Source organism: Hippocampus guttulatus, chromosome 14 (genome assembly GCF_054856545.1).
Source record: "Hippocampus guttulatus isolate MCC_2025c chromosome 14, RoL_Hgut_1.0, whole genome shotgun sequence".
Classification (NCBI taxonomy): domain Eukaryota; kingdom Metazoa; phylum Chordata; class Actinopteri; order Syngnathiformes; family Syngnathidae; genus Hippocampus; species Hippocampus guttulatus.
Genome location: NC_141274.1, coordinates 13,335,614 through 13,357,131, shown reverse-complemented (window position 1 = coordinate 13,357,131; position 21,518 = coordinate 13,335,614). Strand labels below are relative to the sequence as shown.

Below are 21,518 nucleotides of genomic sequence, written 5' to 3'. Positions count from 1 at the left end.
GTGTTAACTACGGTGCTTCAGCAAGGACATTTCAAAAGGCAAAAATAAATTTAAAAAAAAACCTCCATTCGAGCAAGTGATACATTCCGCAAAATCCATCCATTCATTTTCAAATCCGCTCATCCTCAGGGTTGCGGGCGTGCTGGAGCCTATCAAAGATTGCTTTTAACAAACATTGAAAGAAGGCTTTTATAACCACCAGTTTCTGATTTAGGCTCGATGACAATATGTCACATGAGACGACCCGTTTGGTTTTGTAGTTTCACAGTTTTATGTTTGCATTCACATACATTTGCAAAGGGTGGACATTTGAGTGTCTATCACAGCAGCAGGAAGACAAAGAAGCATGCTGTAAGTATAAATAATTCATCTTTTAGCTAAGAGCAGACCATTCTTTGTGCAATACAGTACATCTGTCTGACCACAGAGGTCCAGTCTAAGCTGGTGGAAGTCATGCCACATTTCGCCAGCCATCTCAGGTCATTCAGCCGAAAACAGGGTGTGTGTCCACACTCGTTTGTTTGCCGTGTCATTTACTGATTCCCAAACCAATCTTCATGTACTCGTAAACGACGTAGCTGATGCTGACAGCTGGAATGACTTTCATAAAATTGGGCAGGATACCTCGGTAGAGTCCAAAAAAGCCATCTTTGATGACAATGTTCTTGAGAAGGGAACTCATGGTGGGCTGGTCTGACGCATTCAGGGACGCTGAGGAGAAATAAGAGAAACGCATAAAAATGTGGGGCTTGCGGCGACATTTTAGGATGAAACTAAAATGCCTTACAACCTTTAAACATTTTCCCCCCCAGACATTTTTTAGGCTGAAAAGTGACTGACGCCAACCTAGAAGTAACATTAGGCTTCCGTCATATCTTTTTCATAGGATGCGCAAGCAGACTATGTTGATGCAAAAAGCAAAATACAGACACGGTAGACGATGACAGGGTGAATTGTTTTGACCAATATTACCATTTAATGAGCGCACAACGGACCTTCACTGAGCATCACGATTCACATAGCACGTTACCTCTCGCTTGCATGCGCGTGCGGACGAGGGCAAGCGGATAGCTGGCCAGCTGTCCGCAGGTACTCGAAATCGTCCCGCATCCCAGCAACACAAGAACACCTGGGTTAGCCGAATCTTTGGTGTGATACGATAGCCACGCATTCTTCAGACTCTGCGGCAAAGATGCATCGAATAGGTTCAGCGAAGGAATTTGTTCATTCATATTCGCCGTCCGGTCTCCGTACCTCATAAACAGCAAGGTCTATCCCCGCGTAGGGAATAATGCCAAGTAAGTTTGGAATGTAGCCCTTGTAGAAGGCCTTGACACCTTCTTTCTTCAGGATTGTCTTGGCGCAATCGAACATTCCTGAATACTGGCCACTTTTCCTCAGTGTCAGTCTAGTCTTTAATACCTTTGGGAAGGAGACGAAAAGAAAGCAATGTATTCTGTCCTCTCTTATCAAGTGCACGAGGTCGGTTTATTGCAGTAAATATTACAGTGTCCCCCCCACCCCCCAACTATTTTTGCGATTCATCATTCGCACCCCCGCTACACTGCCTTTCGTATCTTTTTTTTTTTTGTCAAGGTTTTCACCATACACTTGATTTATAAAATACTACACCAATCTCAAACTAGCTTTTGCAAATGCTAAAAAAAAAATAAAAAAAATACACAGGAGACTCACCACTGCTATCTGTTGGCCATAATTCGTTTTTTTTGTTTTTTTTTTTAACTTTTCCATCTTAACGGTCAAACCAGTCTTGGCCAAGACTTTTCTCCACCCATTCACATTAAAAAAACAACAACCAAAAAATGGTTTCTCATATGGTCTATGTACTTTATATCGTGGATTTTCACCTATTTTGGAATATCTTCACTCAAAGGGGGTTCACTGTAATGAAATCAACATTAATGGTACCTCCATGGGGTAAATGGCGGTCTGTGCAGTCGCGCCAGCTAGCGAGCCAGACAGAAACCTTTTGTGCGTCTCAATGTTTTCACCTTCACCTGATAACAACCTCTTAAACTGCAACCAAAGGTGGGGAAAAAAGTTGCTGTACTGTATCTCCGCATTGCATACAAAAGCGCTTCTCAGAGGATCGGTACCTGCTCATATGCCATAAATTTGATGGCCGTCTCAGGTGCGATCTTGAGAACATTGATGCCGTTGCCCCTCCACAGCGAAGTTACACCTCCCTCGACGATCATCTGCTTGAAACCTTTTGCCAGACTTATTTTGTTGGTTTTAGTGGAGTGAACCTGGATGAAATAAAACAACGCCGTTGACATTTCCCCATCCAAACCAAAGACAAACCTTTGGTTCAAGTGGATTTACCTGCATGAAAACCTTCAATCTATCAAGAGGGGCCGTACCGGTGCGAGAGACGGAGCCCGCCACGGCGCCTGCGACCAGTTGCTTCCACCAACCGCCTGAGCTCTTCTCCTCCTCAGTGAACTCATCAGGGATGGCGAGGCTGTCACCTATATCCAGCACCTACAGACCACGTCGGCCACATCATTACTTCATTCCGGATTAGACGTTCACAAGTTCCTCCAACTTCCTTTTCTGAAGTGTGATGTCACAATGTTGCAAGCATTTGACAAACTGCAGCCGACAAATACGATTCCACCGTAAACTCGAGAATCACAACAGCTGCACGGTGCTCTATGTCAATCAGCGGCATTTTATTTTAAAGGTGAATGGTGGATTCCAAACTGTGAAGAAATACAAGCAACGACCTGCGCTCTAGTTGACGGAACCCTTCAGAGCTTCGCATAAACATAAGCGGTGTTTTCCCAAAAGCAAAAGCAGTGTGTCCTCTGGTGACACGAGGTGCAGAGGTAACTTCAAATCATGTGGTCCAATAATGAGGAACAAAAATACGGTACTATCTGGTTCTCAAACCAAACACGCACCAGATGTATATGTGTTTAGTTCTTTTTTTTTTTTTTTTTTTTTTTAACTAAAACAGAGATTCTAAAGCAATAAGTGCCGTCAAAGATCATCAGTGGGAAATTATCCAACCGCACATATTTGGTCAAAAATATTTACAGTGGTCAACAACAAATTTGATGACTAAATGTATTTCTGATGCTGATTTAAAAATGTCTTTGCTCTTTTTCTAGCACGTCACGTTTTTGAGTTAGTCCTATAAAAGCTTGCACAATATCTATTTTCTGATTCGCATATCCTCACAAGGGTCACGGGGCATGCAGGAGCCAGTTCCAGCTGTCTTCAGGCAGTAGGCGGGGGACACCCTGAACCGGTTGACAGCCAATCGCAGGGCACACAGAGACCAACAACGATCCGCGCTTACACTCACACCTTGGGACAAATTGGAGTGTTCCATGAACCTGCCACGCATGTTTTTGGAAGGTGGGAGGAAACCGGCGTACCTGGAGAAAACCCACGCAGGCACAGGGAGAACATGCAAACTCCACACAGGAAGGCCAGAGCCGGAATCGAACCCTGCGCCAATACTTTTGTCCACATGATGTATCTCAAGCTGCGCACGCTTAATAATAACTGAGCAGGCACTCTACACTTAATTTGGATTAAGAGCCGCTGGGAGTGCTACAACAGACCTGACCTAATTATTTTCGACAGCCAAAGTCTTTCTAAGCAGCGGCCAAAATGTTTACTGGAGAGAGAAAAATCCATATAATCGATCGACGGGTGACGGCACGTGACTTGATTGCATTGCAAATTGATTGACGGCATTTCACAAGTGACCAGTTCAATTTCACGTTGGTGTGCAAATGAGTCGTACCGAAGAGTGTTTCCAGTAGCGTATGATCTCCTGCAGGTTGTGTGCGGGGTGAAACAGGAAATATTCTCTCCACTCGTTCCAGTCAACCATCATAGTGCCATCAATGTCCATGCTGGAGAGAAAGAAAAAAAGCAAAGTTCATTCAGCGATGGGATGTTGAACGCGACAGTGAAGCCTCACTATATCGCAGCTCATCGTTGCCTGCTGTTATTTTTTTTAATAGGCTTTTACAAAATACTGAAACGTCCAAAAAAGAAAACATGACTGTATTTTCATTGTAGCTGGAAAAAAATAGACACACAAGTTGGTGGGCAAACCTCTGCAGGATTTTCAGGGCATCCACTTTGCTGATGTCCAAGCCCAGTTCTGCAAGAGACTGCTGGATCTCGGTGGCATCAATCCGCCCTGATATAAAGATAACGATTGCAGTTGGGGGGGGTCAGTGATCTTTGTCATCATGCAGCACCCCAATGGATTTTAAACTTGACAATGTGTGTGATGTAAGCTTGAGGAGGTTTTCAGAAAAAAAAATACATGACAACCATTTCATACTGAGTACCTGCATTTCCGGGGGGGGGCTCATACATATTTGAGCCTGTATTGTATTGAGCCAAGTTGCACAATTGTAAATACGAGCATAAATTTTAAGAGTTGCATGAAAAGACCCGGCAAAATACTGAAACAGCTCTTTGCATAGTCCTACAGAAAAAATAACACACACACCAGGAGCCACAAACCCGTTTTAACACCAAAAGTAAAAATAACACCACATGTTGTTTTCTGCCCTGTGAATATAAAAAAATAAGAATGTTATCAATTCAAAGAATTACTACAGAGAACACAAAATTGTATTCCTGCATGTAACAAAATGATTTCGAAGCATACTTTCAGATAAAATAGTCAATTTCTATTTGAGTCCTCCTTGTATTCATGAAATTAAAGCCAAATCTAAAGTCTCCGCTTGTAGCAAACAAAAAATGCAGACCAAAAGTGTCGTCTGCTTCTGTGTTTTGTTTGCCATCACTTTACCATAAATGGAGTATTGCAGTCAGCTGTCGATTTGAGTTAAAAAAGTACTCTTTCACTTCACGCAAAAAATATATAGCGACAAAATAAAATATTTATTTGACCTGGTTAATGTGAGTTTTGCTCTTGAACCTCAACGTACTCAAATGTCATTTTATTTTCTGAAACAAAATGACAATATTTATATTATTTTGGGAGTTGCCAGTCGGAGAACAACTCATCTCAACAGATCAGGAAGCAGTGGTCTCTTATTTGTTCCAGACTTGAATGTGTGCCAGCATGAGTGAACTCTTGCAGAGTGTTTTGACGGTGATGCAATTCCTACCGTCGTTGTTTCTGTCCAGACTCTTAAACGTTAGCCGCAGTTTCTTCTCGTGCTCCTTCAAATATTTGGTAAACTCGTGGAAGTCCAGACTGCCGTCCTTATTCTGGTCACCACTCATCACAATTTTCTGCAAACACACACAAACGGGCTCATTCTTGCCAGCACTTTCCAGATGGAATGCATGCAGAAGGGAGGCGATCGAGGAGGGCTCCGGAGTTCGCGCAAGCGCCCGGCCGAGCTGTACCTGAGCAGCACCTTGGCGGAACACCCCCATCGCCTTCAGGCCCGCCCGCAGTTCGGCGACATCCACTTTGCCATCTTTATTCGCATCGAGCTTCTCAAACAGGTTCTGGTAGGACCGCTCACTGTCGGCATCCCAGCACCGGGCTGTGGGGAGTAAACCGCTTCGCAACGTCCGAAACATGGTGCAGGTCCGTGTGCAAGTGACGCGTGCGAGACCAAATAGCTCTTAATCCATGTTGGAAACAACCCACGACGTTATAGCTTCAACATAAAAACCCACCGTTGAAATCCTTGCGCGGATATTGGATGTACAGTGCAGCCCAAACGCAAAGCGCTCCGATGCTTCCCTGGGAGGAAATGCAGTAGTTGCGAGGGCGGAGCTACGACGGCTGCGACGCTATTCGCAGCATTTTCTGCGGAAAAACAGCAATGACGCTAAACTAAAAAACGCTCCGACACACACCACCCGTGGACGCGAAGATTCTGGCATGGTCCCCCGCAGGTGAACTTCCTAGTTGCCAGTTTGCGTGCTCCAATGAGAGAGAACGGAGACGAAGCGGGAAACGTTTGGCCTAATCTCTCTATCCATCGCCACAGACTTGACGTTTGAAAGTGTAAGGTTTCTTTAAGTGCAACGCGGTTGGTGGCCGCTAGGCGGCGGTGTTTCATTGCAAATTGCCGCTGAGTTAGCACTGACGCTGCTGGATTTAGCAACGATTTTTAGCCTCAATAGTTTTCAATTTTGAGTGAAAACATTGCCTGCTTCTGAAAGAGGACACCACTGCACATTTAGACATTTTTTTATGTGCTGTGACATTTTTTTAATGTAAAATATAAAATAATCATTTCAATGATCCCCATAGGATTTTTTTAAAGTCAAGATGTTACATTTATTTCTTTACGTACAGGAAAAAGCAGACATGGGTTCATGAAAACACACAATTTGAATGGAAATGAACAGCGAGAAGACCAAATCTTTGTGTGGTTGTGTGTGCGCGTGTGTAAATATTTATATTTCACATGTCAAATTCCCTTTTGCGTGTTAATGTGTGCGTGTGTGTGTGTGTGTGTGTGCGTGCGCGCGCACGCATTATTGAACAGAAAAACGTGAATGTGCGCCCTCCACCCCCACCGAAATGCCCCAATCATTGGCGATGGGGGGACCTTTTTGGGGAAGGAGGGCTTTAGCACCTGCCCCCGAAAATGTGCACGTTTGCCCCAGGATGATGCAGTACAGTTCGACACCCATGCAAACTACAAACAATAATTACTGGGAATTTTTACCTTTGAACGGGAAGAATTGTCTGAGTGCTCTGTAAAAACAAAATACGCCACTAACTGAGGTGGACCTTTAGTTAAACGTTTACCCGCATACCTGCAATGTTTTTGTTTTTTGTTTAACGTGAACTTTAAATGGGGCTGCAGACGTTGCAGTCGCGTCACATTTTGAATTCGTTTTGTGACGGCGAGCTGCTTCTTATGACTTCTGTGACAGAATGGAGCGTCGAGGCCGAAATGCAACTACTGTACAATGTTTGAGCAAACTCCTCGTGTAGCGAGATTCAAATTTCGAGAAGTGAATAAAGTTTGTTGTCAAGCGTTGCAGCCAACGAAATGATGATACGTCACGAGTGTCTCAATGGGCATGAACTGGGTGGGAAGGAGAAGCCCGTATGAACTTTGAAAAGGTTTTGAACAGCTGAGGGGGCAGCAGTCGGTTGAGAAAATCCTGTCCTGTCCTATCCGGCTGGCTGCCTTTTCGTCCACTTGACGCAGCATGTCGTTCTTTCTCATGAAAAAGAGATTCGAATTCAAAGTGGACTTCGACTTGGAGGAGCTGTCGTCAGTTCCATTCGTCAACGGTGTCTTGTTTTGCAAAGTTCGCCTCGTACACGGATCCTTCGTCCAAGAGTCTTCTCGGTAAGTTTGGGGTTGTTGGCAGCCGTTTTCGCAGCCCGTCACTTAGTTAACGTCAGTCAAAAATATTTCGATTTGTTTTGTTCTTGACGTAAAACTTGTTTCTTTAATGGAGGGAGGAGTTGATGCTTGGTCAAAAGTAACCGTTTAGCTTTTAGTAGCTGATGTTTGAGAATTACATTGAAAAATACAGCACTTGGTAACAGAATTACTGTCATGCCACGTAACACTAAATACGATGTTTGTGACCTATTAGTTTATTAAAATAACACTCATTACTTTTTATATTAAATTAACAATAACGTAGGTACAAGGGAATACAACGTTTCTTATTGTACACGGGATTGCGTTAAAAAGGGTTCAAGCAAGTTTTAAATTTATTTTGCGAGGGTACAAGGAAATATTTTAACTTACTTTCGTACGTTAACTATTCCACTGACTAAATGTAACGATGTATTGTATTGTACGAGGGAGTACTTCAACCTACTTGTACAAGGGAGTATCTTAACTTGTACCAGTGTACAAAGGAATTCTTTAACATACTTTTGTGAAAGGGTGCAATGGAGTACATTCATGTATTTATTATGTAAGTGTACAAGGCAAGCAAGTGTTTTAATTTATTGTATGAGCGGACAGGGGAATACTTAAGCTTTACTTATTGTACAAGGAGGTACTTTAACGAGTTATTGTATGTGGTTGCAAGGGAATACTTTAACTTTACTAATTGTACAAGGCAGAATTTACAATGGAATACTTATTCTTATTATAACACAGCAGCGCAGGTCCCTAGTGGTTAGCAATTCTGCTTTGCAGTTCCGAGGCCCTGGGTTTAGTCACACATTTTTCTAAAGGCAAAATGTGCGGACAGTTTAGGGACTCCATGGTGATAACCAAAATAAAATAACTTCCTTCCTTTGAAAAAAAAAAAAACGGTTCATCTGTTGCGTACAGCCAATATGAGTCACTGCGGAAAAACGAGCTGAGACGTAACTCTTGCCAAATCCATCGTTAGTCGTCAAAACATCACCAAGGTAATGGTTTGCTCAGACAAACCAGATTGTACACTCTATTTTCAAAGCTGTCGTTTTAGTTGCGGGGGCTCTTATCGCATGTATATATAAAATCAGAATCGTGATTTTCATGTGAATGCCATTTAGAACCGTGAATATGAATATTCGAATCCCTTCCTGTGGTGAGTCCGAGTCAAGTTTTTCAATCTGCTTTCTTTCCAGGGAGCCTGTCCAAGCCAACTGCGTGCGCTGGAGGAAACGCTTCTCCTTCATGTGTAAGATGAGCGCCAATGCCCGGACAGGTGTACTGGATCCATGTGTGTGTCGGGTGTCAGTGCGCAAGGTAAGTGTCAGGTATCGGGCCCCAAGATTAATTTATCGGGCCCCAAGATTCATTCTGTCAATGTGACAAAAATGCCGGAAGTGAGAATTGAAAGTGTCGAGTAATAAAAATCATGACGCAAGTTAAGAAGCAATGTTAATTTTGGAACCAGGATCCCAAAGTCATCGCGTTGAGCAGGGGTGGGTGACATAGTGGGTTTATAGTGTAAATCTGGCACCACTGTGATGTTCTAGGAAAGTTGATTCAAAAGTTATGTAACCCATAGATGCTCGTGCTCTATAATAAAATCAATTTAGGTATGCTAACTAATTCTGGTGTTTTTGTCATTCCAGGAATTGAAGGGTGGGAAATCATTTGCAAAGGTATTTCTTCCATGAGCTTCAGAATCAATAATCCAATTGGAACAATGTTATCACTCCCTTTACGCAAGCTAGCGGTCAACAGCAGGCCTTCGGTGTACTTTTCACACCGTGACTGCTTTTATGTACAGTTCCGGCTTACTGATTGAAATACTGTATCTGTAATTCAGAATCCACGCTGTTAACAAGTAACGAATTTTGCCTCGTCTACCACGTGCAGCTGGGCTTTGCTGATTTAAACCTGTCCGAGTTTGCTGGCTCAGGCAGCACGACAAGAAGATGTCTCCTGGAGGGATATGATACCAAGAAAACCAGACAGGACAATTCAATTCTTAAGGTATCACGCCAAGTTGTCAAGATTGTTTTCAAAACCATCATACCCGTCGTTGGTGCTCGACTGAAATGCAGTTTGGTCATGTGCTGCAGAATTCGCAATAGCCCAAAAGAAAGAACGTGTCCTAAAATGTTCCCCTTCTTCTGATCGAGGCGATTGTTCATCATCCTCCCAGTTGACATTTATCTCATCTTCCAGGTTGTCATCACAACGCAACTGATGTCTGGGGACCCCTGTTTTAAAACGTGAGGATGCCCTCTTTGACTCCAGTTCATAAATCTAATTTGAAATTCTTTTAAGTATAATTGTCAAGGGGGGGTTACAACTTTTTATTTATTTTTTGAATTTCTTTTAAGGGCGGCCCGGTAGTCCAGTGGTTAGCACGTCGGCTTCACAGTGCAGAGGTACCGGGTTCGATTCCAGCTCCGGCCTCCCTGTGTGGAGTTTGCATGTTCTCCCCGGGCCTGTGTGGGTTTTCTCCGGGTGCTCCGGTTTCCTCCCACATTCCAAAAACATGCATGGCAGGTTGATTGGACGCTCTAAATTGTCCCTAGGTGTGAGTGTGGGCGTGGATGGTTGTTCGTCTCTGTGTGCCCTGCGATTGGCTGGCAACTGATTCAGGGTGTCCCCCGCCTACTGCCCGAAGACGGCTGGGATAGGCTCCAGCACCCCCCGCGACCCTAGTGAGGATCAAGCGGTTCGGAAAATGGAATTTCTTTTAAGGCAATCTTTCCCATAGCAAATAATAACATTAGGCTAACACTTGGCTTCATTCAACTGTCACCATCATACAACATAACGATACAGACAATGTTTTTTAACATTGTCGTAGAAAAATACTTGTGGAGACATCACTGACTGCATAATGCAGACAAAATAAAACTACTCACCTTTTGAGGCATAGCTTTTAGTTGGGAGAGAGAAACTTGTCATGATCCATTACACAACCTGCATACAATTGTACAACGTATGGCAACTTGACTCAAATTAAGTCTCTGCGCTTCAATCTCAGCATAGCGGACTTTGTGATGTATATTTTTTTTTCCTTCAATAACATTGCTTCGATCGTATCGAGAAGCCAGATTTGCATGTATCACGTGCGTCCAAATTCTTCAGCCTTTAGGGGCATCCTGCTGCATGTTCTAGAAATCGGAGCAACATCCTGTCTGTCAATTCACTGACGCACTTTCTGTTTTCTGATGTGAAAATTACCCAACGAGATCAAAGTATCATTTTGATCCTCAGATTTTATCTGAGAGCTGATAACGCGCCCAGCGGTTATTCGTGTTCTTTTGCGACAGCTGATAAAGTGATAAGATCAATACCAAGGAAGTCAAGCCCTCTCTGCATGCCAGACTCTTGTGCAAAGTGTAATCAAAGAACAGTCATTCGAGACCAGTTCTTGTGGGAGAATTTGCCTTCATGTTATTTTATATTCCTTTTTTTTTTGTCAAAGTGATATTATTGGGCAATATCTGAAGTTGCACATTCCCATTTTCTATTTTTGCCCTATTTTTTTAGGGGGGGGGGGGGGTTGGAAGACCCTGTAAATAAGTTGCAGCCAAGGAACTGCCTGCCCAAAGTGTCAACTAGTGGCAGCCCAGTCACGCATCCCACTCGGTGTTACTCACTGCATGTGATGGATTTATAGCACCGCGCAATGGAATTATGATGCATTCCTGACTCCGCTTCCCCACCCTGCTCATTCGTGTGTTGAACATAGCAACACAGAAGGAAATAAAGGGTGTGGCCCATCTATTCGTGTCTGCTGCAGCACGTGGTACTCAAGCTACGACAATTGAAATCCACTCATGAATCATCCACTTCTAACTTAACGCGTATTCATGCTCGTACCAGAAAGGAAAGTCGTGACGTATTTTAGTGACTATCGTCTCGCCCCGCCAAAGACGGTAATGCGTTTTTCGTCTGCTCTACTAATTCTTCAAATAGTAGTAAAAAAGACGCCTGTCAAGGTAAAGATTTTAACATGGCGGCGGTTTGACACGCTTTACATTGTTTAAAAATGACAACAACTTGAAAGTCAACTGTGGTCCATCATCTAATGATCTGCTTTTCAAAAAGAAAACGTCTCGCTCTCCTTGCAGGCCCTCATCCACAGCCATGACATTGGGTATACCGCAGGCTGAGTCAGAATGTCTCCTCGAGGAGCGTAAGGGAGGAGACATGCACGCATCCCATTCGCTAACAGGTACCGACACACACAAACAGCCTCTAATAAGCCATAAATGTAAAACTCCTGACCACCCTGACGTTAAAACAGATGGCCTCAGCATCCTGCCTTTTACCACTTGCGGCAGCAGAGGCCGCTATAGCCGTTGCAGAGGAAAATGCCATCCACTTTTTAAAAGGGGGCTTCTTCAAAGAGAAAATCTGGAACTGACATTGACAGTCGGGTGGTGGATCTCAACAGGATACCATCGTTGCAGATCATGATTATGAAACATTAATTAAAAGTAGTGTGAAGGAGCTGAATGAATAAACAACACTGCCTGATTGAACAAAATCCACACAAGACTGTAAACACAATATAGCACGATTATATACTTTGTTGAGGAAGACTTACGTTAGGATCAGACAAAGTAAAGAATTTTCAGGTCTTACTAAAATGCTGATTTTTGCTCTCCTCAGCGACTCCAGTTCTAGAGGAAAGGCTTCCCAGTGGTCACACCAGAACATCTAGCTACACCAGTCAACAGTCCAAAGTTTCGGGTACATATACACACACACACGCACACACATTCTCCCCGTGACAAATACAGTATTCCCTCTCATCTCCTCCATCTAATCTTATTTTACAGGCTACAGTTCAAATCATTCCAGCTCACCAGATCTGAGACATCGAAGGAACGCGTCAGGTGGTTCTGCCTCATTAGGCATCGACAGTATCCCGGAGCCCAGCGAGCAGCAAACAGAAAGAGCAGACAAGGAGAGCCGGTCCTCTCCGCCAAACCCCGCGAGCTGCCATCACGCTACAGAACAGAACTCCGCAAGTGCCAAAACGTCAAGGTAACACACACATCCGCCCGAATGAACACGTGAATATGCGCACAAGGATGATCCATCCGGAATTTGTGTTTTGAAGTCAATAAACACTTGAACGTTGAATGTCCCATCGAGCAGATTTACACAATATCCCACCTTGTTCTTGTCTGCCAACTAGACATCCAGTCAAGCAGAACTCAATGGAGAATCAGCTGACGAGGGTAAACGACACCAGGGTCAACGCAGACGACATCATTGACAAAATCCTGCAGGGCCAGGATTTCAGTCACAGTATCTTGGACTCCAGTACGGAGGGTGTGTACTTAAAACTGGGAAGTCAGCTAGCATCCTGCTGATGGAATCAAATTACGTTAAAGTGATGCGCCGTCTCGGTGCACTTGCATGAGATTTTCTGCCGGCTGTGGCGAGGCAGAAAATGGACAGCTTGGATGCTGAACTGACGTTATTCATTTAAAGCATAGATTTTACAGAAAGAACCCTTTTTAACTTGCATCATGCGATCACTACATTTTTCATATTAAGATCCACACGTCCATCCATTGTTTTATAAGGCTCGTCCTGTTCAGAGTTGTTGGTGAACCCTTTGAGGCATCGTGGGACATACCCTGGACTGAAACAATTTTAAAAAACTCAATTAGGGCCCGTTTCCTCTCTTTGTGGGAATCTGCTTCATCCTTGACAATCTCGCAATGTTTTTGTGGTTCAGCAAAAAAAAAATAATAATAATAATAATAATGCAGTGCAGTAGCGCCCCAAAACCCGATACAGGGTCAGGTTTTTCAATTGCAGCACATCAGTCACATGATGTGGGGCGCAGTCGCCAACTATTTTCATTTCAAGTTATTTTTTGCCATGGCATTTACATATTGTAATGTATTTGTGTGCGTCTTGTCACAGAGGAAGGACTCCGATTGTTTGTCGGTCCTGGCGGGAGCACGGCTTTGGGAAGCCAGCACATTCGGTGGGTGTTATGTAACTCTGCAATGTGTGTGCCCCATTTCATGAATTAAGTCCAATCGTATCGTAAGGTTTAATTCCAACCATTTTTACGAGCGTGTCCTCATTTTTTGGAATGTGAAATATGTGTGGCCTTTTCTTTCAGGGTCGCAGCTGGAGCATTTGAGCAGGTGGTGATCAAGCATTGAGCTTTAAGAAGCGCGTGACCATCGTGAAGGGTGCCGTATTAATTACATTGATGCATTCGGAAGCGGCGTCAGAAATCGCCTGCTGCTCATTCCACGAAAAGGCAGCAGTTGTGTACAGGACAGGACAGTACGGGAATACCTACAGCATCTGTAGACCAGGAAGTCCCTCTAGTGTCCAACAAGTGCAGTTGAAGGCCACTGTGTGCAGGGGGGTGCAGCTGAGCAGGAATCAGTGATCCTGGAATCTTTGTACAGTTCAAGAAAAGGTTATTAATGTCATGAATGCAAAACTATTCAGCATTGCTTTACATTTTTTGAGTGCATGTGTCATTTCCACTATGTTTTTGCATCTTTTACTGGTGTTTTGTGAGCGAATGGATAAGCTACCATTTCCGAGTCGTTTATTTCATAAAACATCAAGGCATTTCACCCATGTTTTATTCTTCATTATCCCTGTTCTGACCCTTGCGACTGCAAAGCCAATGCTTGAAGGTGATAAGTGAAGGGGGTGTGACATGTTCTATGGACTCTATATTTATTTAATGTAAGTAATGTAATTTTGTCACAGGTAAATTACTGTCTTGTAACAATGCAGTCAAAATGTTTAACACGAATGGTCATAAATTGTTTTTATTTAAAGTATTATTTTAATTAATCTTAATAGATAATGCTCAACAAAGTATATAGCAAGAGTTGTTAGCAAACCTTGAATGTCCCTCAAGTCAATTTTTATGGTATACTGTACCGAGAAATGGATTTGAAAAAGCTTAACTTTTCACAGAATATATCTTCATGTAAAGTTCCTAGCTGTGCAAAATAAAGTATGAAAATCTAAATACACAACCACGCATTCATTATGATCAAGTCACATTTTTGAAGTCTTAAAATAGTATAGAGTATTGGCAGCAATGGTCAAATTATGGCTTTTATCAGTGTTTATTGCAGTTACGAAAAGAAAATACTGTACATGGTTGTACTGTCATGTTTAGCACTGTAAGTACCGGTAATGTCATTTTGATTCACTCCACAGAAATGTATGATTAATAAAACGTTTAATATTTTGTGTCGGTATTTTTACTGTTTAAATACGTTTAAACCCAATGACGCTTTGGGCTTCCAGATACTGAAACTTAATGTTTTATTTCTCATAAAACGGACTCAACCGCTGAAATTTTTTTTTAAAAAAAGATGGAACTCTAACCGTTGGGATCATGACTGCGCACGCCTTATGATACTGACGTCGCATGCGCAAAATAAGAGCGAAAGCAAAATAATTGCTGCGGTAAAATGTATTGAATTATATAGACAAAGTCGTTGCTGTATGTTTTTTAAATTAGTCTAGCATGTCACAATTTAAAAAATAAATCTTTGCAATTGGTTACGTTCGAGCAAGAGATCCGGTCACCCGTCTGTCTGCTTCGTTGTCAGCCGCACAGAAAATGAAAGGCAGTCGTTGAGATGTGTGTTAAAATTACAGAGGCATGATACTTACAGAACATCCAGTTGTAGTTAAATCCAACTTCAAAATATTCCACAGAAATATAACCAGAAATATGCGCCCTACCATCCCACGTTGACGTATGCGCGACAGCACTGCACCACCTCCCCACTATCCAGTTCCGGTTCCACTTCGCATCATCACAGGCAGGGCATTAGCTCTAACATCGACGGCGCTCAATTGTTATCGTCCATTCGCCAACGATTTTGTATCGATAACTCGCCAGATTGGCAACAATCGGGATTGGACTGAAGTAAAACAGATGGATTTGTAACTGGTAGGAGTCCAACCGTCCTTGAGAAGCTCGGCGTCGCGGGATTTAGCCAACATGGCTAACATGGGGAACCAGGCCGTGAGCAAGCCCGCGTCCGGAAAACATGGCAACGTATTGCCCCTGTGGGGCAACGAAAAGACTATGAACCTCAACCCGATGATTCTTACTAATGTCCTGTCCTCGCCGTATTTCAAAGTTCAGCTGTATGAGCTTAAGACTTACCACGAAGTTGTGGACGAAATCTATTTCAAGGTAACGTTAGCTGATGCTAATCTGCATGCTTGTTGGCTAACCGCAGCTGGGTAGGCTAGGCTAGCGCGTCGCTAAGTGCTACCATGGTTCGAGTAGCTTAAAGCAGGGGTCTTCAAAATACGATACAACACAAATTCAAAGTGTATGAACTTGAACTCACCACAATGCTAAATCAGTGCGAGCGCCGAGCTTGATTTTCTGCTAGCGGGCGCTCCCATCTCGGGGTAATAGGAGACAATGACACCTGAAGTGTGTGCTTCATGTCGAGTCTACTTCGTCATTTTGTTTTAGTCGCCGGTGCTGCACAAAACCCCCGCCTCACAGTCACACAGGTAGCATGTCGAAAATGGCAACAGTGCTATTGTGGCGATCTCAGAGTGTTCAGCCATAACTTGAATCCAGAACGCCGGCAGAGTTGTTGTCTCGAACGTACTTTTAAGGCCGCCGTCATTTGCGATCTCCAGCAGTTTATTTTACTCATTTAGCAAGCTCAGGTGTTTTGTTTTTAGCGTAATCAGTCACGTGACGGAGAAGCGTGGTTTGACGTGTGTCAAGTGACACAGCCGGATGTAACGGAGAATCCGTTTTTTTTTTTCAAAATAAAATATCTTTCGTATTCCAAAATAAATACGACGGAATTAATGTAAGTTCTTATTGTGCGGCCTGGTACCAAATGCCCCGAGGACCGGTACCGGTCCTTGGCCCGGCGGTTGGGGACCCCTGTAGTATCACATACATAGAATGTAGTCAGATAAGGCCTTTAAATTACAGTAAAGCTGTACAATAAATTACTTTTCAGCATATTTCCTCAATGCTTTTGTTTTGTCTGCTACTTGGAGAAACCCTTCTCTGAATGATTCACAAGTTTCAGTTAAAAGTATCGTTCTATGAGCTGGTACAGGCCAAAATTCTCAGTGTTGACGTGTCCAAAATAGCATCATTGGCCTTACAAACTTGACTTAAATAGTGCAAACAAACATAATTTGTGCGAATGATGGTGTGGGCAGTAGGTCATCCATCCATCTATTTCCTGAACTTGCAGGTGACTCACGTTGAGCCATGGGAGAAAGGAAGCAGAAAGACTGCAGGTCAGACTGGAATGTGCGGAGGGGTAAGTGAGAAGTACGTGCTTTTTCTTTTCCCCATCCTTAACCCTCTTGCAGTCCTCCCTTGCCTCACTGATATTATAGGATGACGTTACTAAGTTGAAACGACTTCCAATCATAAAATATTCAGTTAATGTTTGCCATACATAGACTGTTTTAGTGTGCCACAACGCAGCCGATAAATAGTTTTGGACTCAATCCCCTCTAGGTTCGAGGAGTTGGCACAGGTGGCATTGTGTCAACGGCCTTCTGTCTACTATACAAACTGTTTACGCTCAAGCTGACACGCAAGCAGCTGATGGGCCTCATCACGCACACCGACTCGCCCTACATCAGAGCCCTCGGCTTCATGTACATACGGTACGCTTGTCGGTCATTGCCGCCGCGCAAATACCCCGAGGTCTTGGTTTTTGACGCGCTCTTGAATCTTGTTCAGATACACGCAGCCCCCAGCCGATTTAATCGACTGGTATGACGGATTCATGGATGATGAGGAGGTATGTCACGCCTGGTAATACTTTTATGTTTCTATTTCTCTTCATTAAACACATGCGATCCATGCGTTGAGACTGACCCCCGTCCCCCCTACCCGTCACCCCCTCTCCTTCTGTGATGCTCATAGCTGATTTTTCACCTTTGCCTTCATTTGGCTTAATTATTCGCAGTTTTGTCCTGTAAACCTGAGTAGCTAGGTTACTTGCTCACTTCCACGCTGCTGGTTGTTGTCAGGGTAAGTACCTTAAATGACGCAGAGCTAGTCATGTGTAATTTATTATTATTATTATTTTATTTTATTTTTTTAAGGCATGTCCATATGCTTTTGTAAAGATTTGACCAGGACTAGTTGCACCAAAGAGTTCTCTGTAATTGGCAATTGTATTGATGCACACATTCAAACCTCTTATCATGTAGCAAGCAGTGTTGTTGCACTCACTGGGCACGTTACGAGGTGTAGCTGTACAATCGTAATGAGATAGAATATAATAACTGAACTCATAATTTCCTTCTATATTGGCCTCAATTCATTCTCAATAAATTAGAATATTTTTTAGGGGGTATTCGGGGGTGCTTGTCTGTAGTTCAGGTTAATTGATTTTCTAATTCTGATGATTGTAGCCGACATAAACAAAATTCACGATAACAAGAACATTTTAATTTGACAGCTAACAGCGGGTCTCAAACCTTTTACACCAAACACGACTGAAAAAAAATTATTATTTGCCAGTGCAGTTTTGATCACTTTTACTGAACAAACCATAACTAAATAAACGTAATACAATTATTCACAAGCGGCGATGGGCGATCGCCGACGCCCATACTCCAGTTTTAGCCGTTTCGCCTCCTTCAACACGCCTGATTCAAATGATTAGGATCATTATCAGGTTTCTGCGAGTTTGCCGATGAGCTGATCATTTGAATCTGGTGTGTTAAGAGGAGCGAAAGACCGAAAGCATGCGCGACAGTGGCCCTTGAGGACCGGAGTTTGACACCCGCGGGTTAGCTAGTTAACAGCAAGCCGCTAACCCGCGCTCACAACGGGCAACTCGACGCTCTCGTTCGCGTGACGCGGCTCTTCCATCGGACGTCGCGAAATTGTTCAGCTGTACCTAATGACGTGCTCGGTGTTACGTGTTTGATTCTAGGTGTGCAACCAGGCCTCTCTTGCTTTTCTGCATTCTACTGAATTGAAATATTCACATTATCTCTCTCATTCCGAATTCTAAACAACTGGTTAATTGCCCTGTTTTTTTCTTTAGATGCCCATTGTGCTGCAGGTGAATTGGATAGTGTATCTCAGCACTGTTGGTTTGCGTGTGTGAGTGCAAAGCGGCTGTTCTCTACCATACAAAGTTAACGACCATTTCAAGCGAGGGAGGGGTGCCCTCGCCGCCCCCCCCCTCCCCCTCCCCCTGCCCACATCTGTGCTTCCAGTGTGGCCTGTTGTCTCGTCACAAGCTCCGCGAGACTCCCATTATGCTGAGGAGGCAAGGAGGAGGAGGAGGCAGCTCATGTTTCTTTCTCTCTCATTTTAGTAAAGTGAGGAACGGAGCTCAATGTGCTCAGATTACTTCGCCTCATCTACTCTCAGTCTAAAAGTAGATGAACATACTTTGTGGCGAGCCAGATGGGGTGTCACTAATCTGCTAACGTTTTACCATCGCCAGTGCTTCACTGTTGTGAGCACAGATGTATGCTAGACAGTTTAGATGAGCCAAACCATGTGTGACACTTAATCCTGTTTTCCCCCCTCCATGTGGTAAAAGTTAAAGGCAGACACATTTGACTAGAGAGATTAAGCTAGATGAACAGAGGTGAAGGCTCAGTACTTGGCCATCACATATTGCCTTTTTTTTTTTTTTTGAGTTGATGCAACAATGACAACAACGTGCCCTACCGATTTGTTAAGCAGTTTCCTGTCGGGCCGCCCGCCACCGTTTGATTCCAGGAGCTGGACGTGAAGGCCGGCGGTGGCTGCGTGATGACCGTCGGCGAGATGCTGCGCTCCTTCCTCACCAAACTGGAGTGGTTCTCCACTCTGTTCCCCCGCATCCCGGTGCCTGTGCAGAAGAGCATCGACCAACAGATGAAGAGCAGGCCTCGGAAGGTGCCTCAGAAAGAGCCGCCGGAGGAGGAAGAGGCCTTCGACGAGCCGGGGCGACAAGGGGACCGTCGGCCCTCAAGGTCATTTAGAAACTTGTCGGATGGAATCCCTGTCTCAAAATATTTGCATGCTTGAACGAAACGTCTCATAATTTCCCAAAACAAATTGAAAGATAATTTCTTGAACTCTTTAGCCCGGAGCCGGGCCTTGTTATTAACGGCGGCGTTCTTCCCAGGACCCCCAGGCGGACACCGAGCCCCAGACGCTCTCCGAAGCGGTCGAGGAGCCGGAGTCACCATCGCGAACGAGACCGCCATGGCCCCAGCTACGACCGCGAGCTGGAGAGGGAGCGGGAGCGTCAGAGGAAGGAGAGGGATGCCAGGGAGCGCGATAGGGACAGGGAGAGGAGACGATCCCGCAGCGCAGAACGAAACCACCAAGATCGACGCGAGCGGCGACGGAGCCGCAGCAGCAGCCGGGACAAACGGAGCGAGCGCAAAGACAAGGAGCGGGACGGAGGTGACGATAGGAGCAAGAGGAAGGAGCGGGACCATCACAGGGAGCGACCCGCCGAGAGGGACAGGTCCAGGGAGAGGAAGAGCAAAGGAGAAAGCGACGACAGGAGACACAAAGATGACAGGGACAGGCACAGGGAAGAGCGCAAGGCCAAAAAGTCGAGCCGGAGTCACAGCCGGGAGAGGCGGCACAAGAGCGGCGGCGAGGAGAAGAGCAGGAAGCGCGACGGCAGCCACAGCGGAGAGAAAGAACGAGACGGAGAACAACGTTCGCATAAACGCAGTCGCAGCCGAGAGCGGAGCCATCACCTGCGAGAGGCCAGTAACGACCACAGCAAACACGGCGAGCGGCGAAGGAGTCCCAGCGTTGAGTAATGTCACTTGCTACATTTTTTTTTTTTTTGAAATCCACTTCTTGTCTCATAGACTGAATGCCACCCGGAATCGTCGTTTGGTTTTTGCTTTTTTTCACGTCCTATTAAGCCGTCGTTAGTCCTCACTTGACATTGGAAGGGTGGCGTTTTAATTTCGTACGGTTCATCGTTTCGGCCCCTGGAAAATATGATTTTTGTATATATCTCATGTTTCTGAGACTTGTCGACACATCGGTGGCAGGAGTTGCAATCATCCATGTGGTGGGAACAGTCAGGCCGAGCTAAATGCTACCATATTTAGCCACATAACATGATTTCTAAAAAATAAATAAATGCATAAACGAAATGTCGATGCATCTGTGTACTTCACAACTGATCTGAGGGATTCCGTTCCTGATTCTGGAGACCACCTGAGAATGTTTTAATCCCTTCAAGTAGAGTTTGCAAAGGGTGCAGCTGAGACCACAGCTTGTCATGTGTCTTGAGTTGTTGCTCTGTTGCGTTTTGTTTTCTAATAAAATACTTTTTTGAACAATGGGAACACATTTTTTTTCTGGTTCAGGACAAATGGAAGGATTATGTCACTAGCCATGCAAAAGCCATGTTTTTTTAAGAACACACTGAAAATATTTTTTTTCAACACACATTTAGATGAAACACTTTAAATTTGGAATATCCCCGATACGTGACTTTTTAGGACTAATGCAGGGGTCCACAACCTTTTTTGCCCCACGGACCGGTTTATATCAGACAATATTTTCACGGATCGGCATTTAAGGTGTGACGGATAAATACTACAAAATAATATGCTAAGAGCTGCATGAACACTGGGGGGTTTTCGAGATAAACACGAGGAGCGTCCAATTTGGCTGCAACACTCCGATCACTACGGTCTTAATGCCTTCAAAATACGATACAACACAAATTCAAAGTGCATGAAAATCTCAACTCACCACAATGCTGAATCGGTGCGGGCGGTCCAATCTCGGGGTAATAGGAGAAAATGACACCTGAAGTGTGTGCTTCATGTCGAGTCTACTTGTCATTTTGTTTTAGTCGCAGTTGCTGCACAAAACCTCCGCCTCACACAGGTAGCATGTCGGAAATGGCAACAGTGCTATTGTGGCGATCTCAGAGTGTTCAGCCATAACTTGAATCCAGAACACCGGCAGCGTTGTTGTCTCGAACGTACTTTTGAGGCCGCCGTCATTTGCGATCTCCAGCAGTTTATTTTACTCATTTAGCAAGCTCTGGCGTTTTGTTTTTAGCGTAATGAGTCACGTGACGGAGAAGCGTGGTTTGACGTGTGTCAAGTGACACAGCCGGATGTAACGGAGAATCCGGTAATTTTTCAAAATAAACCGCGGCCCGGCGGTTGGGGACCCTTGGA

At 44.3% G+C, this 21,518-nt stretch overlaps 3 protein-coding genes across 8 annotated transcripts; 2 read left to right on the top strand and 1 right to left on the bottom strand.

Moving 5' to 3' along the window:
* Positions 1 to 247: 247 nt before the first annotated feature.
* Positions 248 to 16,022, bottom strand: LOC147195203 (mitochondrial adenyl nucleotide antiporter SLC25A24-like). Of its 5 annotated transcripts, XM_086128294.1 has the most exons (12): positions 15,692 to 16,019; positions 13,651 to 13,752; positions 5,377 to 5,519; positions 5,133 to 5,259; positions 4,099 to 4,186; positions 3,782 to 3,893; positions 2,347 to 2,505; positions 2,118 to 2,270; positions 1,930 to 2,037; positions 1,255 to 1,422; positions 1,031 to 1,181; positions 248 to 711 (listed from the first exon to the last, which is right to left on the bottom strand). In XM_086128294.1, exons 3-12 carry the CDS (start codon positions 5,404 to 5,406, stop codon positions 530 to 532), a joined length of 1,278 nt encoding a protein of 425 aa, XP_085984420.1. In that variant the 5' UTR covers positions 5,407 to 5,519; positions 13,651 to 13,752; positions 15,692 to 16,019; the 3' UTR covers positions 248 to 529. The 5 variants fall into 5 exon arrangements, with proteins under 5 accessions (XP_085984420.1, XP_085984421.1, XP_085984418.1 ...); XM_086128295.1 differs by lacking the exon at positions 5,377 to 5,519 and having other exon boundaries at positions 15,692 to 16,022; XM_086128292.1 differs by lacking the exons at positions 5,377 to 5,519; positions 15,692 to 16,019 and adding an exon at positions 15,000 to 15,115.
* On the top strand, positions 7,067 to 14,568 carry eeig2a (EEIG family member 2a). Its single transcript, XM_086128298.1, has 11 exons — positions 7,067 to 7,295; positions 8,525 to 8,645; positions 8,978 to 9,007; positions 9,225 to 9,341; positions 9,537 to 9,583; positions 11,444 to 11,547; positions 11,988 to 12,068; positions 12,158 to 12,365; positions 12,520 to 12,656; positions 13,260 to 13,323; positions 13,465 to 14,568. The coding sequence occupies exons 1-11, from the start codon at positions 7,153 to 7,155 to the stop codon at positions 13,505 to 13,507; spliced, it is 1,095 nt and encodes a 364-aa protein (XP_085984424.1). The 5' UTR covers positions 7,067 to 7,152; the 3' UTR covers positions 13,508 to 14,568.
* On the top strand, positions 15,334 to 20,663 carry prpf38b (pre-mRNA processing factor 38B). 2 transcript variants are annotated; one of them, XM_086128297.1, is made up of 8 exons: positions 15,334 to 15,531; positions 16,574 to 16,642; positions 16,846 to 16,997; positions 17,074 to 17,148; positions 18,281 to 18,324; positions 18,395 to 18,453; positions 19,084 to 19,319; positions 19,475 to 20,663. In XM_086128297.1, the coding sequence occupies exons 1-8, from the start codon at positions 15,334 to 15,336 to the stop codon at positions 20,127 to 20,129; spliced, it is 1,488 nt and encodes a 495-aa protein (XP_085984423.1). In that variant the 3' UTR covers positions 20,130 to 20,663. The 2 variants fall into 2 exon arrangements, with proteins under 2 accessions (XP_085984423.1, XP_085984422.1); XM_086128296.1 differs by lacking the exons at positions 18,281 to 18,324; positions 18,395 to 18,453 and having other exon boundaries at positions 17,074 to 17,134.
* The last annotated feature ends 855 nt before the right edge of the window (positions 20,664 to 21,518 follow it).

Excerpts from the sequence above, each read along its gene's own strand:
- LOC147195203 (XM_086128291.1), bottom strand. The coding sequence starts at position 5,556 with ATGTTTCGGACGTTGCGAAGCGGTTTACTCCCCACAGCCCGGTGCTGG. Across the intron at positions 3,894-4,098 it reads GCCCTGAAAATCCTGCAGAG|CATGGACATTGATGGCACTA; the intron begins GTTTGCCCACCA and ends CTTTCTCTCCAG. Across the intron at positions 2,506-3,781 it reads GCTACTGGAAACACTCTTCG|GTGCTGGATATAGGTGACAG; the intron begins GTACGACTCATT and ends CGTGGTCTGTAG.
- eeig2a (XM_086128298.1), top strand. The coding sequence starts at position 7,153 with ATGTCGTTCTTTCTCATGAAAAAGAGATTCGAATTCAAAGTGGACTTC. Across the intron at positions 9,342-9,536 it reads AGGACAATTCAATTCTTAAG|GTTGTCATCACAACGCAACT; the intron begins GTATCACGCCAA and ends CTCATCTTCCAG. Across the intron at positions 12,657-13,259 it reads CTTGGACTCCAGTACGGAGG|AGGAAGGACTCCGATTGTTT; the intron begins GTGTGTACTTAA and ends GTCTTGTCACAG.
- prpf38b (XM_086128297.1), top strand. The coding sequence starts at position 15,334 with ATGGCTAACATGGGGAACCAGGCCGTGAGCAAGCCCGCGTCCGGAAAA. Across the intron at positions 16,643-16,845 it reads AGACTGGAATGTGCGGAGGG|GTTCGAGGAGTTGGCACAGG; the intron begins GTAAGTGAGAAG and ends AATCCCCTCTAG. Across the intron at positions 18,325-18,394 it reads TTTCTGCATTCTACTGAATT|ATGCCCATTGTGCTGCAGGT; the intron begins GAAATATTCACA and ends TTTTTTCTTTAG.